Genomic DNA, 12,522 nt, shown 5'->3' with positions numbered 1-12,522 from the left:
TTTCTTGTAGTCATTCTGAGATCTGGGGTTAGGTAAATTGTAAAATTCTCAACTATTCAAGTACTAAAGAGTATAGTAATATAATTGAGTGTCTCTATATTAAACTATCAAAGTGAGCATACCCCTTAAAAACCATAACGAAGTGTAATGAAGCCCGTTAACTAATCATTATCAGACATACCTGTTAAATAGCTATGTTTTTTGTTGTTAATTTTTGTTTGTTTGTTTTTATGTTCAAATGGTTTGAAACAAACCAACCTTCTCATTTGGCATTAACTCCTGAAACTAGTGAACACTGTTTTCTGAAGCCACTCTAAATATTTGCTCTGTTTTGAATTCTGCTGCTGGTGCAAGCCTCTGGGGTATGTGGGTGATATTACTGGGACTGTAAAAAGTGGGACAGTTTCAGAAAAGTAACTAGCCTGTTACGTATTAAGAATAGAATTTTATTAAGGAAACACTCAAGATGGAATTTTTTTGGTGATCTGATTTGCCAAGACTGGGTTGGAAATTTGAGCCACATGCGTGGGGGAGGCAGGAGGTTGAGCCCAATTTCAGTGAAATGGCTGTGCTTTAGAGCCACATTTCTCTTTGCTTTGGACACTATCCTGAGTTGGCTCATCTCTCTCTGGGATCAAGGAGGATTTTTGACCATCTGTGAATGTGATTACTCACTTGACATACTTTTTCCTTACAGGCTGCCATTTGCCGCTGTAGCCAGCCTCTCTCTGGATTTTACACTCGCTGTGTAGATGACGAGTTCTTGCTAGAGGCCATTAACCAAACAAACCCAGGGAGCCCGTTTATGTATGTTGTAGACACAAGACCAAAGGTATCTAATCTGTCAGTGACTTCTTTGATGTTCCTACTACTTGGAGTCCTCCTCATCACATGCTGAGATTTGCAGCGTTACTGGGAAAGTTAGGTCTGTGAATGTGGGTTTATTGTGTCAGACATTGTGCAAAATCATCTGAGCAAACCATTTGGAGCTCCTTTTATAAGCCTATCATGGTCAAGTGAGGCTGTGAGATAGTATCTTGAACAACCTGGCTTTGTTATCTCAGTGTGACTTCCTGAGTTGAAGGCTATTTGATATCCCCTCATCTTTTTCACTGTGTCTGTTCCTCAACCAGAATTTTTAATATCCCCATTCTGTGTTCTTCATTTTCTATCAGAGAAAGAGCATCAACATAAAAACTGGAAACTTACTATTACCAACATATTTTTCTTGTAAATAATGTGTTAAGCCCACAGTTGGTTAATAATACTTTGGTGTTTCCCAAAGGAGCAGAATTCACAAATCTTACTACTGTATGATTTACAAAAAAAAGTATTGGCTCATGTGGTAATAATTTTTTAGCATCTAGCACTATTAACTGATTCAATGCTTCCCAGTTCAGTGTAGTGCAGTTTAAATCTTGGTCCCAGAGAATAAGAAAAGACCAGGGCTATAAATTTGCCATAGATTTTGGCAGTGGACATGGGCTAGTGAATTCTTTGAGCTTTCCAAGAGTCTAATACGCATTATTTATTGTAATATGTTTTCTCAGGCATTGTCCCTTTCAAATGCAAATGTTACTGAATGGAGGGTCCTCATATCAACCCAAATATCAACCTGAAATCCTTTGCATTAACTATTTAACCTTTAACATTTTATGCGACTCTGAGTGATTGTAGAATAATATATTGTGCTCCACAAAGCAAGTAAAGGACAGATTTTCTTTTCTTAAAGGCTATCCTTTTAATAAGCAGCCCCAGAAAGAAATAATCGTGCTTATAATTTGAAGTGTGGAGTATGGCTGACTTGGAGGTTTCATTTCTAAGTAGTGATCACGAAATTGGTGATGTAGAGCTAAGCCTAAGTCATATGGTTGTGGCTTTAGAATTGAGCAATTGGATATACATGAAACCAAATAGTGGCCTTCGACAGCTGCCTGCCCCATCTATGTTATTCCTCACTGGCCATTTTCCAGACCTACCTAGAACTGATTGGATTCACAAGAGAAAATAATTTCCCTTTCTGCTCAGGTACCATCCTTCAGTTTCTCAGAAGCTTGCTTCAATCATAACTGCATCTGATATTTTGAGTGTAAATAATTTAATCAAGTCTGTATCTTTAATCAAGATTAAATAATCTTAAAATGATAAAGAGAAATGCACCAAGCTTTTGAAAAACTAAGAGTTGGTGACCTTTGTTCAACTCCAACACCAGAAAGACCCTTTTAACAGGTCTCATTTTCCTGTCTCCAATTTGAGCAAATTAAGACAGGCCTAGAAATATCTGTGAGTTCTCTTCTTCGGATGGCCAGATCTATACTTTTAGTAGAAACTATGTTGTACTGACAAAATTTTTTTCTTAGGAATCAGGCAAAGCTAGAGTCCAATCCTGCCTTCAGCCCCTATCCATATGATCCTGGGCACATTGCTTCACCTTTTTGAGCCTATTCTCCTATGAGGAAAATAATAGTACCTACTTTGAGGGGTTGTAGTGAGGATTAAATATGTGATGTATGTAAATTATCTAGTACAACAAGGTCAGGCACATACTAGAAGCTCAGTACATATTACATCACTTCTCCGGCTGAACATTAAATATGTACCTATTCCTCAGATTTGCCAGACATATTTCCAAAAAAGTGAATATGAGCACGATGCTGCTAGCCATCTGCATTAGTTGGCCAACCCAGACCTAAGTAAGGATTGCTGCAATTACTGTTTTGTTTGCTGAAGCATCACTCATAGCAAAATTCCTCGCTGCTAGTTGGCAGTCGCTTATACTTCTACAGGTGTTGCTTTGACATTTGTCTTTAATGAAAACTCAATGACACCATCAGAATGATAAAAGATCAAAATTACCATGATGTTTCTCCTGTTAATGAATGTCTTGCATTCTGAACAGAATATTTTGAGCACATTGACTTACTTTTCCTCATCATGTCCTAACTTGAATAGTTTGTGCTTGAGGTTTCTGCATTCTTTTGATACAAAAACTACCTCCTGGCCACATACATGCTCTTCTTGCCTTCTGAAATGCACAATACTGGGAGATGAGAAAATAGGCCCAAACAACAGAAAATCACTTAATTAGTAAGATAATCATCATCACAGAAGGTAACTTGGCTGCTTTCTGGTTATTGTATTAATATCTCATCTCTGCAAGTCTCATTTACTCCCTAGCCTTGTTCATATCATCTAGAGATTCTTTGATTACCACAAGCTGATCATAGTGTTAAAACAGCTGTTGCTATCTTCATTTAAATTTTATTAGTGAGTAAAAGTCATTCATCTCATGCAGTCAAGTTTTAGACATTTTTTAAGAATAGCTATTTAAAATGAATTGTCCCCAGAATTCTTAAACTTTTTAGAGTTTTTCAGTTGTGAAGATTTTTGAACTTTTGTATGTTTCTCAGTATAAAGCCCTTTCAGCTGAGAAAACATTTGTGCTAGGTAACTCAAAATTAATATTTCAGTTCTTCAGTCCAGCTATCTTCATAGTTGCCATCTCTTTTTATCTCTTAAGCAGGATTTTAATAATGAAATAAATGTACTATATCTCCCTCTTTTTCCCTAGGTGAGTCTTTTACTTAGGGTAACTGATGTAAAAATTAGTGAAATTCAGCCGGGCTCGGTGGCTCAGCCTGTAATCTCGCGCCTTTGGGAGGCTGAGGTGAGTGGATTGCCTGAGCCCGTGGGTTTGAGACCCGCCTGGGCAGCGAGACCTCATCTCTACAATAAATCAAAAAATCAGCCGGGCGTGGTAGAGCATTCCTGTAATTCTGGCTACTTGGAAGGCTGAGGCGGAAGGATCGCGGAGCCCAGCAGGTCGAGGTTGTGGTGGCCGGGAGTGGCCACTGCACTCCAGTCTGGGCGACAGAGTGAGACTCCAACTCAAAAAAAAAAAAAAAATTAGTGAAATTCTCTCCATATCAGAATATATCCTTCTGCTTTAACTTCGTTTTAATTAGGCAGGATTTTAAACTGTTCATAATGAGGCATTGAGATTAATGAACCCTGTTCTTTCAACATCTGGCCTATATACTCATGTCCTCCACTATTGCAGTTGAACGCCATGGCCAACCGAGCAGCTGGGAAGGGGTATGAAAACGAAGACAACTATGCCAACATTCGCTTCAGGTTCATGGGCATTGAGAATAATCATGTGATGCGGAGCAGCTTGCAGAAACTCTTGGAAGGTACAGGGATTTTATCTTGGCTGGGCCGGAGGCCATAACTTTGCATTATTATGTAAACAAAAAGCATGCCTGATTTAGGGTGGAACATAAAAGCAAGCAGGTGAGCAGAGTCAAGTGGTAAGGTGTTTAACTATAGTATGAATCTAGTTTACATAGTACTTAATTATAGCATTATTGGTCAGGCAGAGGGACTGAGTTATTCAGTTACATAACTCAGTAAAGTCCATCTGGTTCTAGTTGGCTCTAATTTCTACTAGTTGGTGTGGAAATTATTTATCTCTGTAGAATTATAGAGGTTGGTGTTCAGGAGTGGGCAGACCAACATAAGTATTAATGAATTTGGGATTCATTTCATCATCCTCAAGGTAAGAAATCATCTTATTTAATCTGCTATAAGGATTCAGTCTGATTTTATCATTGTGCTGATGAAGAAGTTGAATTTAATTTAGACCTCAAAGGAATAAAGTTGATATCAGACAGTAATCAAGGTCAGAATGGGGGCAAAGTGGGATTTGGACCTTACAAGACTCTTGGGTTTAGAACATTTTCCCTAAAATCACTGGCCAGGATTCTATGAAGTGGTGTGCCAATTCAGGTAGATATAGTGAAAACTACTTTCTTTAGTGAACTCCCTGTTCTTCCTCTAATTTTGTGCTGGTGTAGTCTGCCAGGACCTCTTCTTTACACCATCCTTTTTAGGTCGTGTTTCCTCAGTCTGTATTTCTTTTAGTATATATTAGTGTCCCTTTTCTTTAAATGTCTTCCTTTCTTTTTTGTCCCAGAATATTTTGTAGGAGGAGATAATGTTTTACAGATTGCCCTCTGCTGGTTAACCAGTGCAAAGTGCATACAAATTAACTGATAATTTTTTTTTCAACCTATTGAGACAACAAAGGGCTGCAAGGTATAGGTAGAAGTGTGGGAAAATAGGCAGATGTTAAGGGCCTGCAGAATTAGGATAGATAGGTGGGATTAGAATGGTGATCAAATGTGTTTTCCAGTCAGAGGAGATGTGTTTTCCTACAGATGCTGAGTCAGTCTCCTGGCTCTTTTGAGAGATTTCTGAGGATTTGGGGGTGAATTTTACAACTTAAGAAAGCAAGGGCCCAGACTAGGATATTTAGTGGGCTTTAGGTCTAGTTCTGTCCATGACTCGCTGTGTGGTTTCCAATTAACCATGTAAACTTTCTGTGCCTCAGTTTTCTCATTTACAAAATTGGGATCCAGTTTCTTACCTTTCTTGATGGATAAACTGAGGTGATTGTGAATTTCAATCTCTGCTTCCTTTTCTACCTTAGTTTGTGAATTGAAAACTCCAACAATGAGTGAATTTCTTAGTGGCCTGGAGAGCTCTGGGTGGTTGAGACACATTAAAGCTATTATGGATGCTGGAATTTTCATCACAAAGGTAATAATCAGGACTTTTGAGAATTTGCACTGACTTTAATTATGAGATCTCTTGAGGTAGTAGTGTGCCATGGTAGAAAAAATATTAAAAAGAAACCTTGTTTCTGGATTTAGTTGTGTCACTAATTCACTGTGTGCTCTTGGACAAATTGCTTTCCCTCTCTGGGCCTCAGTGTCTCCATCTGTAAAACAAGGTGATTGGGCTAGAATTAGAATCTAATGATATATTTTGGGTAGCCCACAGAACTCTGGAAATATGATTATCTTCCCTCTTGGAAAAATGCACGTAAGAGGAGGGACCCCACAAAAAAATGGAATTATTTTTTGGAGAGTGGGTGCCTTGTAGTACAGGCTTTCCCTGTTGTCAGCTACCATTGTTATGAGAGGCTGTGTTTGGCTTCAGTGAATGTTTTTTGGAGATTCTTTCGATGCATTTGCCCATTTTTATGATGGGTGATTTATGAGTGCACCTGCCCACATCGTGCTGAATGTTCAGCAGTTTTTGACCAAAAATGGCATGGCCCCTGTGCCCCACCCTCCCTATTCACCCTGTCTCACCCTAAACAACTTTTTTTTTGTTTCCCTGGATGAAAAAAGTCCTCAAAGGGAAACGTGGAATAGATGAAAGAAAAAATGGCAGAAGCAGTAAAAGACATCAAAATTGACGAGTTCAAAAATTGTTTTGAGTAGTAGAAAAAGCATCTCCATAAGTATAATGCATCAAACGGACAGTACTTTGAAGGTGACTGAAGTTTAAACATGTAAGAATAAATATACAATCTTTTAATAAGTAAATTCTGGTATTTTGGGGTCTCCCCTCTTTATGAATACAAGCAGAAAATGAACCTCAATTTTAGGGGGTCCATAGACCTCTGGACCTCAGGTTAGAAACTATTCGGTGATTTCTGATGGTCATTCTAGTTCAGTTTTTCTCTGATGTATTTTTGTGTCGATTCTAAGTATGAAATAAATGCAGAGCTTGTGTATCTCTGGGTTTTCAGATCTCTGAGTACAAAGCAGACCTTTTTTTTTTTTTTTGGTTTACTTCTTTGTATAGGTCTGCCTCTGAATGCAGTCTAGGCAGGCTTCCTTACTGTATTTATGCTGACTCACTTGTTTTCTGACTTCTAGGACCACAGCCTTTGTATCCTTTAAGTGATTTTTTTTAAAGGAAATTCAGAGTGTACATTATCTCATTTTGGGGTTTTATTTTTATATATTACTACATGGGAACTCTCCCTCTTAATCGCACCCACATTATTTGATAGAAGTAAAGGAGAAAAGGAGAGAATGACTTTTCACCCCTCTGCTCAGTTGAAGGCAATGATATATATAGCCTCTGACTTAAAAGGCTTGAAAAGTGTGTGTAATTAACTACCTTAAGTAGACAGTCCTAATACTTTTTGCTTTTCTATTCCTGTTGCCTGCACTTTACATTGTAATGTGTTATTAATGTTCACTCTATGATCCTGTCAGTTGTTTCAGGCCCACTGTTCTAACCATTCTTTGTACTGTTACTTTTTCATATGTCCTATACCCATTCATCTATATTCCCTTTCTGAAACCAAATTTACAAGACCAAAGAGGGTGAGGAGAGAGAAGAGGGAGATTTGATAAGACATTACAACCTCATAAATATTGGTTGAATTAAAATGAGTGGACCAAAATGATGGGCTTGGATTAAATAATGATTCCACATTCCCCATCTCTGCTACTACCTATTCAGTATCCCAAGCTTGAGAACCCCAGTCAGTCTTGAATCCTCCCTCTTCCACCATCATCTGGCAATTGCCATGTCCTATCAGTTCTAATTCAAAAGTATTTTTTAAATCTTTCCTTTTCTTCCTAGTCTCTACTGCTATTTCCCTAGATAAGAAAGTCACTATCTGTTGCCCATAGTACTAAAATAACCTCCTAACTGCTTTACTTATCTCTAATAGTTACTTTCCAGTTTGGTGACTAAATTGCTACTAAAGTCATTTTTCTTGACTGCTTCTCATCTTGTCACTTAAAGCTCAAAATCCTCCAATGGTTCGTTATTCTATTGCCCATAAGACCCTGTAGTTTGACATTCAGTCTTTCACAGTCTTTCCCCAACTTGACTGTAGTGGAGTTCTTGCTGTTCTCTTATAAACTATGCTACTACTTTTTTCTCTCTGTTTCTTTTTCTAATCTCTATTTACTTATTTTTCTCATTACAAAAGCAATTCATATACATTATTAAAGAAATAAGCATTTCAGAAATATGTAACATAAAATGTAACTGTTCCCCATAGTTTGCCCCACAACACACATACATCACTCTTTATTGTTTAATGTTTATGCCTCTTGATCAGCACTATCCATTTGAACTTTGTGATGATGGAAATGTTCTATATCTGTACTGTCTAATACAGTAACCACTAGTCGCGTATGGTAATTAAGCATTTGAAATGTAGCTAGTGAGATTGAGGAACTGAAATTATAATGTTATGTAGTTTTAACAAATTCAAATTTAAATAGCCACAAGTGGCTAATGACTACCATATTGGGTAGTGCAGCTCTAAAGTTTTTCAACACATACACTTACTTTCTAAAGACAGGATCATACTATACCTACTGTTCTGTAACTGACTTTTTGTACTTAAGCATTTTTCAGGCCAGTTCAGTCAGTACTACCTCATTCTGTTCAGCAACTATATTATATTCCATTGTGGGAATTTACCGTAGTCCCCTACTGATGGGGAATTTAGTTCCCAATTTTTCACTAATGCAGACATTGATGCAACAAATGCCCTTAAACATATATCTTTAAAGAAGTGGTTTTTCTGAGTTAAAGAGAATGAATATTTCAAATTTTAATAGATGTGGCCAAATTATCCTTCAAATAGGTAGTATCAATTTTCTTTTTAAAATATATATATATATATAATTTTAAAGATGTGGGTACAATTCAGGATTAGGAATACAAGTGCACATCATACATACAGGTAAAGTCTTGGCCTCCCTTTGGTCCCCACTTTTCCTGGTTTGAGATAAGGTACCCTTATTGATGTTGTGTTCTCTCCCACCCCCACCCTGGCAGTATCACACTACTGCCAGTCTCTTTCTTTATAGTATTATGGTAAATGTTCAGGATCTACTTATAAGTGAGAACATGTGGTACTCTGTTCTTTGTTTCTGTGATAGATCACTGAGTATTATTGACTCAAAATCCATCCAAGTTGCTGCGAAATCCATGTTTGACCTTCTTTATGGCTGTGTAATATTTCATTGTGTATATGCACCACATTTTTTAAATCCAGTCTGATTTTGATGGGCAGCACGGTCGGTTCCATGGCTTTTGCTATTGTGAATATGCTGCAGTAAACATGTGTGTGCAGGTATCTTTTTGTGGAATGCTTTGAGTTCATCCAAGTATATTCCCAGTAGGGGGATTGCTGGGTCATATGGAAGGTCAATTTTTAGTTCTTTTAGAAATAGCCACATTGTTTTCCATAGAGGTTGAACTAGTTTGCATTCCCACCAACAGTGCAGAAGCATTTCCTTTTTTCTGCATCCTCACCAGCATCTGTTGTTATTTGTTTTATTAATGATGGCCATCCATACTGGGGTTAGGTGGCATCTCAGTGTGGTTTTGATTTGCATTTCTCCGATGATTAGTGAGGCTGAGCACTTTTTCATGAGTAGGTTGGCTGCCCATTTATCTTCTTTTAAGAAGTGTCCATTCATGTCATTTGCCCACATTTTTTTTGAGCTGGAGTCTCATTCTTGTCGCCCAGCTCAGGACCACCGCAGCCTCAACCTGCTGGGTTCAGGCCATCCTTCTTCCTCATTCTTCCAAGTAGCTAGAACGATAGATACATGCCACCATGCCCGATTAGTTTTTGTGCTTTACTGTAGAGAGGAGGTCTGACCAAGTTGCTCGGGCTGGTCTCGAACCCTGGGCTCAGGCAGTCCTCTCGCCTCAGCCACCCACAGTGCTGGGATTACAGGCTAAGCCAACGCGCCCAGCCTGCCCACATTTTAGTGGGACTGTTTTGTTTTTTTTTCTTTTCAGCACATTTGAGTTCCTTGTAGATCCTAGATATTAGACCTTTGTCAGATATAGATATTCAATTGGCAAATATTTTCCCATTTTGTAGGCTGTCTCCTCATTCTCTCTCTCTCTCTCTTTTATTTTTTTTTTTGAATCGGAGTCTCACTCTGTCATCCAGACTGGAGTTCAGTGGCACACTCACAGCCACCGCAGCCTTGACCTGCTGGGCTTAGGTGATCCTTCTGTCTCAGCCTTTCAAGTAGCTGGAACTACAGGTGTGTGCCACCACACCCAGCCAATTTTTTGATTTATTGTAGAGACAAGGTCTCACCATGTTGCTCAGGTTGGTCTCGAATCCATGGGCTCAGACAATCCTCTTGCCTTGGCCTCTCAAAGTGCTGGGATTACAGGTGTGAGCCACTGCACTCGCCACCCCCCCCATGGTTTATTTTGCTTTGCAGAAGCTTTTCAGTTTAATGAGCTACCATTTGTCAATCTTATCTCTTATGGCATGGACACCTGGGGTTTTGATTAGGAATTGGTTGCCTACTCTCATTTCTGCAAGGGTGTCTCCTGCATTTTCTAAGATTCTTATACTTTGAGGTTTTATGTTTAGTTCTTTCATCCATTTAGAGCTGGCTTTTGTGTATGGTGATAGGTAGGGGTTCTGTTTCAATCTTCTGCATGTGGTCAGCCAATTTTCCCAGGACCATTTACTGAGTAGATTCTCCTCTCCTCAGTAGTTGTTGGTGGAGGCTTTGTTGAAGATGAGTTGGTTGGGAAATTCAGGTTTTGCTTCAGGAATCTCTATCCTCTTCCATTGGTCTATATGCCTGTTCTTGTACCAATACCAGGCTGTTTTGATTACTGTAGCGTTATAGTAAAGTTTAAAGTCTGGAAGTGTGATACCTCCCACTTTGTTTCTTTTGATAAGGATTGTTTTTGCTATTTGTGGTCATTTATATTTCCATATGAATTTCTGTATTGTCATCTCCAGGTCTGAGAAGAATAATGTTGGTAATTTAATGGGTATTGCGTTGAATCTATAGATTGCTTTTGGTAGGATGAACATCTTAACAATGTTGATTCTTACAATCCCTGAGCGTGGAATACTTTTCCATTTGTGTGTCATCTTTGATTCTTTTGAGCAATGTTTTGTAATTTTCATTGTAAAGGTCTTTTACTTTTCTAGTTAGGAAGATGCCAAAGTATTTCATTTTTGTGTGTGTGGCTGTTGTGAATGGAATTGTGCTTTTTATTAGGGTTTCAGTTGTTTATTGTTGGTGTATAGGAATGCTGCTTTCTTTTGTACATTTATTTTATGCCCTGAGACTTTGCCAAAGTCTTTTATTAGTGCAAGGGGATTTTTGACAGATTGTCTTAGGTTTTCAAGGTATAGGATCATGTTTTCTGCAAGGAGGTATAACCTGACTTCCTCTTTTCCTATTTGGATACCTCTGATTTCCTTCTCTTGTCTGATTGTGTAGCTAGGACTTCCAACACTATGTTGAACAGGAGGGGTGAGAGTGGGCATCCTTGTCTTATTCTGGTTTTCATGGGAAATGGTCCAATTTCTGTCTGTTTAGCATTATATTGGCTGTGATTTTCTTGTAGATGGCTCTTCGTATTTTGAGTTATGTTTCATCTATACTAGGTGTTCTTGGGTTTTTAATTAAGAAGGGATGCTGGATTTTATCAAAAGATTTATCCACATCTAATGATATAATCATGTGCTTCTTGTTTTTACATCTGTTGATGTATTTAATTATGTTTATGGTCTTGCGGATGTTGAACCAGTCAGGCATCCTGGCAATGAAGCTTACTTGGTCGTGGTGGATGATTTTTGATATGTGTTGTTGGATTTGCCTTGCTGGAATCTTGTTGAGAATTTTTGCCTCTATGTTCTTCAGGGATATTGGCCTGTAGTTTTCTTTTTTGTTGTTGTTGGATCTTTACCTGGTTTGGGTATCAGTGTGATGTTAGCTTCGTAAAATGATTTTGGGAGAATTCATTCTTTCTGAATTGCCTAGAATACTTTCAATATGATTGGTATCAGCTCCTCCCTTACATTTGTAGAATTTCACTGGAAAGCTGTCTGGTCCAGGGCTTTTGTTTTTGTAGGTAGTTTTATTATGATGGAGTCAATTTCCTGGATTGTTATGAGTCTATTTAATGTCTCAATGTCTTCTTGTTTCAACCTTGGGAGGTTGTATAATATAAGAAAGTCTTCAATTTCATTTAGGTTATCAAGCTTGTTTCCATACAGGTATGCATAGTTGTCGCTGATAATCTTTTGTATTTCTTCAGGGTCAGTTGTGATTTGATCTTTTGTCATTTTGATTGTGTTTATTTGGGCTTTTTCTCTTTTCCTTGGTCTTTATGGCTAGGGAGTCCATCAATTTTGTTTATTCTTTCAAAGAATCAGCCTTTTTTTTTTTTTTTTTGAGTTGGAGTCTCATTCTGTCACCCAGACGGGAGTGGGGGGCGTGGTAGAGAATTTAATTTTTTCATTGTCCTGTTGTCAGCAATACACATAAATACATACGTCATACATACATCTGTACACATACGATTTTTAATCCTACGTTAACAAAAATGTACATACGAATTTTTAAAAAAACTTTTCAAACGATAAGTAACATCCGAACAGTCCAGACCTTATGTTTTCTTCCCTGTTAATTTATTAGGAAAAGAGCTCTTTGACAAGAATTTTGAGGGTCCTGTCTCTGAATTAAAAGTTTTGGTCTTAATTTTTTATTTTAGTGTAGTCTGGAGCCATGGTTTCCAGATTTGGGGGATTTCCCAGAAGAGATTCCCCAGAAATATTACAAATGGCATTGTCCCGTTATTTTTATTTTGCCAAATTACATGTTGAAGACATTCGTTTCCAGCAACTATCATCAT

General features: G+C 38.0%; 1 protein-coding gene across 1 annotated transcript in view; it reads left to right on the top strand.

The window, feature by feature from the left end:
* The window catches only part of MTMR8 (myotubularin related protein 8), a 47,278-nt gene that overhangs the window by 20,657 nt on the left and 14,099 nt on the right, over nt 1–12,522 (top strand). The window contains exons 6-8 of the mRNA XM_008048240.2: nt 698–832; nt 4,061–4,193; nt 5,492–5,601. Of these exons, the coding sequence (XP_008046431.1) occupies nt 698–832; nt 4,061–4,193; nt 5,492–5,601 (378 nt within the window). The remainder of the gene's footprint in view (nt 1–697; nt 833–4,060; nt 4,194–5,491; nt 5,602–12,522) is intronic.

Source organism: Carlito syrichta, unplaced genomic scaffold (assembly GCF_000164805.1).
Source record: "Carlito syrichta isolate Samal-C Ts95f unplaced genomic scaffold, Tarsius_syrichta-2.0.1 Scaffold122965, whole genome shotgun sequence".
Lineage (NCBI taxonomy): Eukaryota > Metazoa > Chordata > Mammalia > Primates > Tarsiidae > Carlito > Carlito syrichta.
Note: the sequence above shows the minus strand (reverse complement) of the source record. Positions and strands in the feature narration are given on the sequence as shown.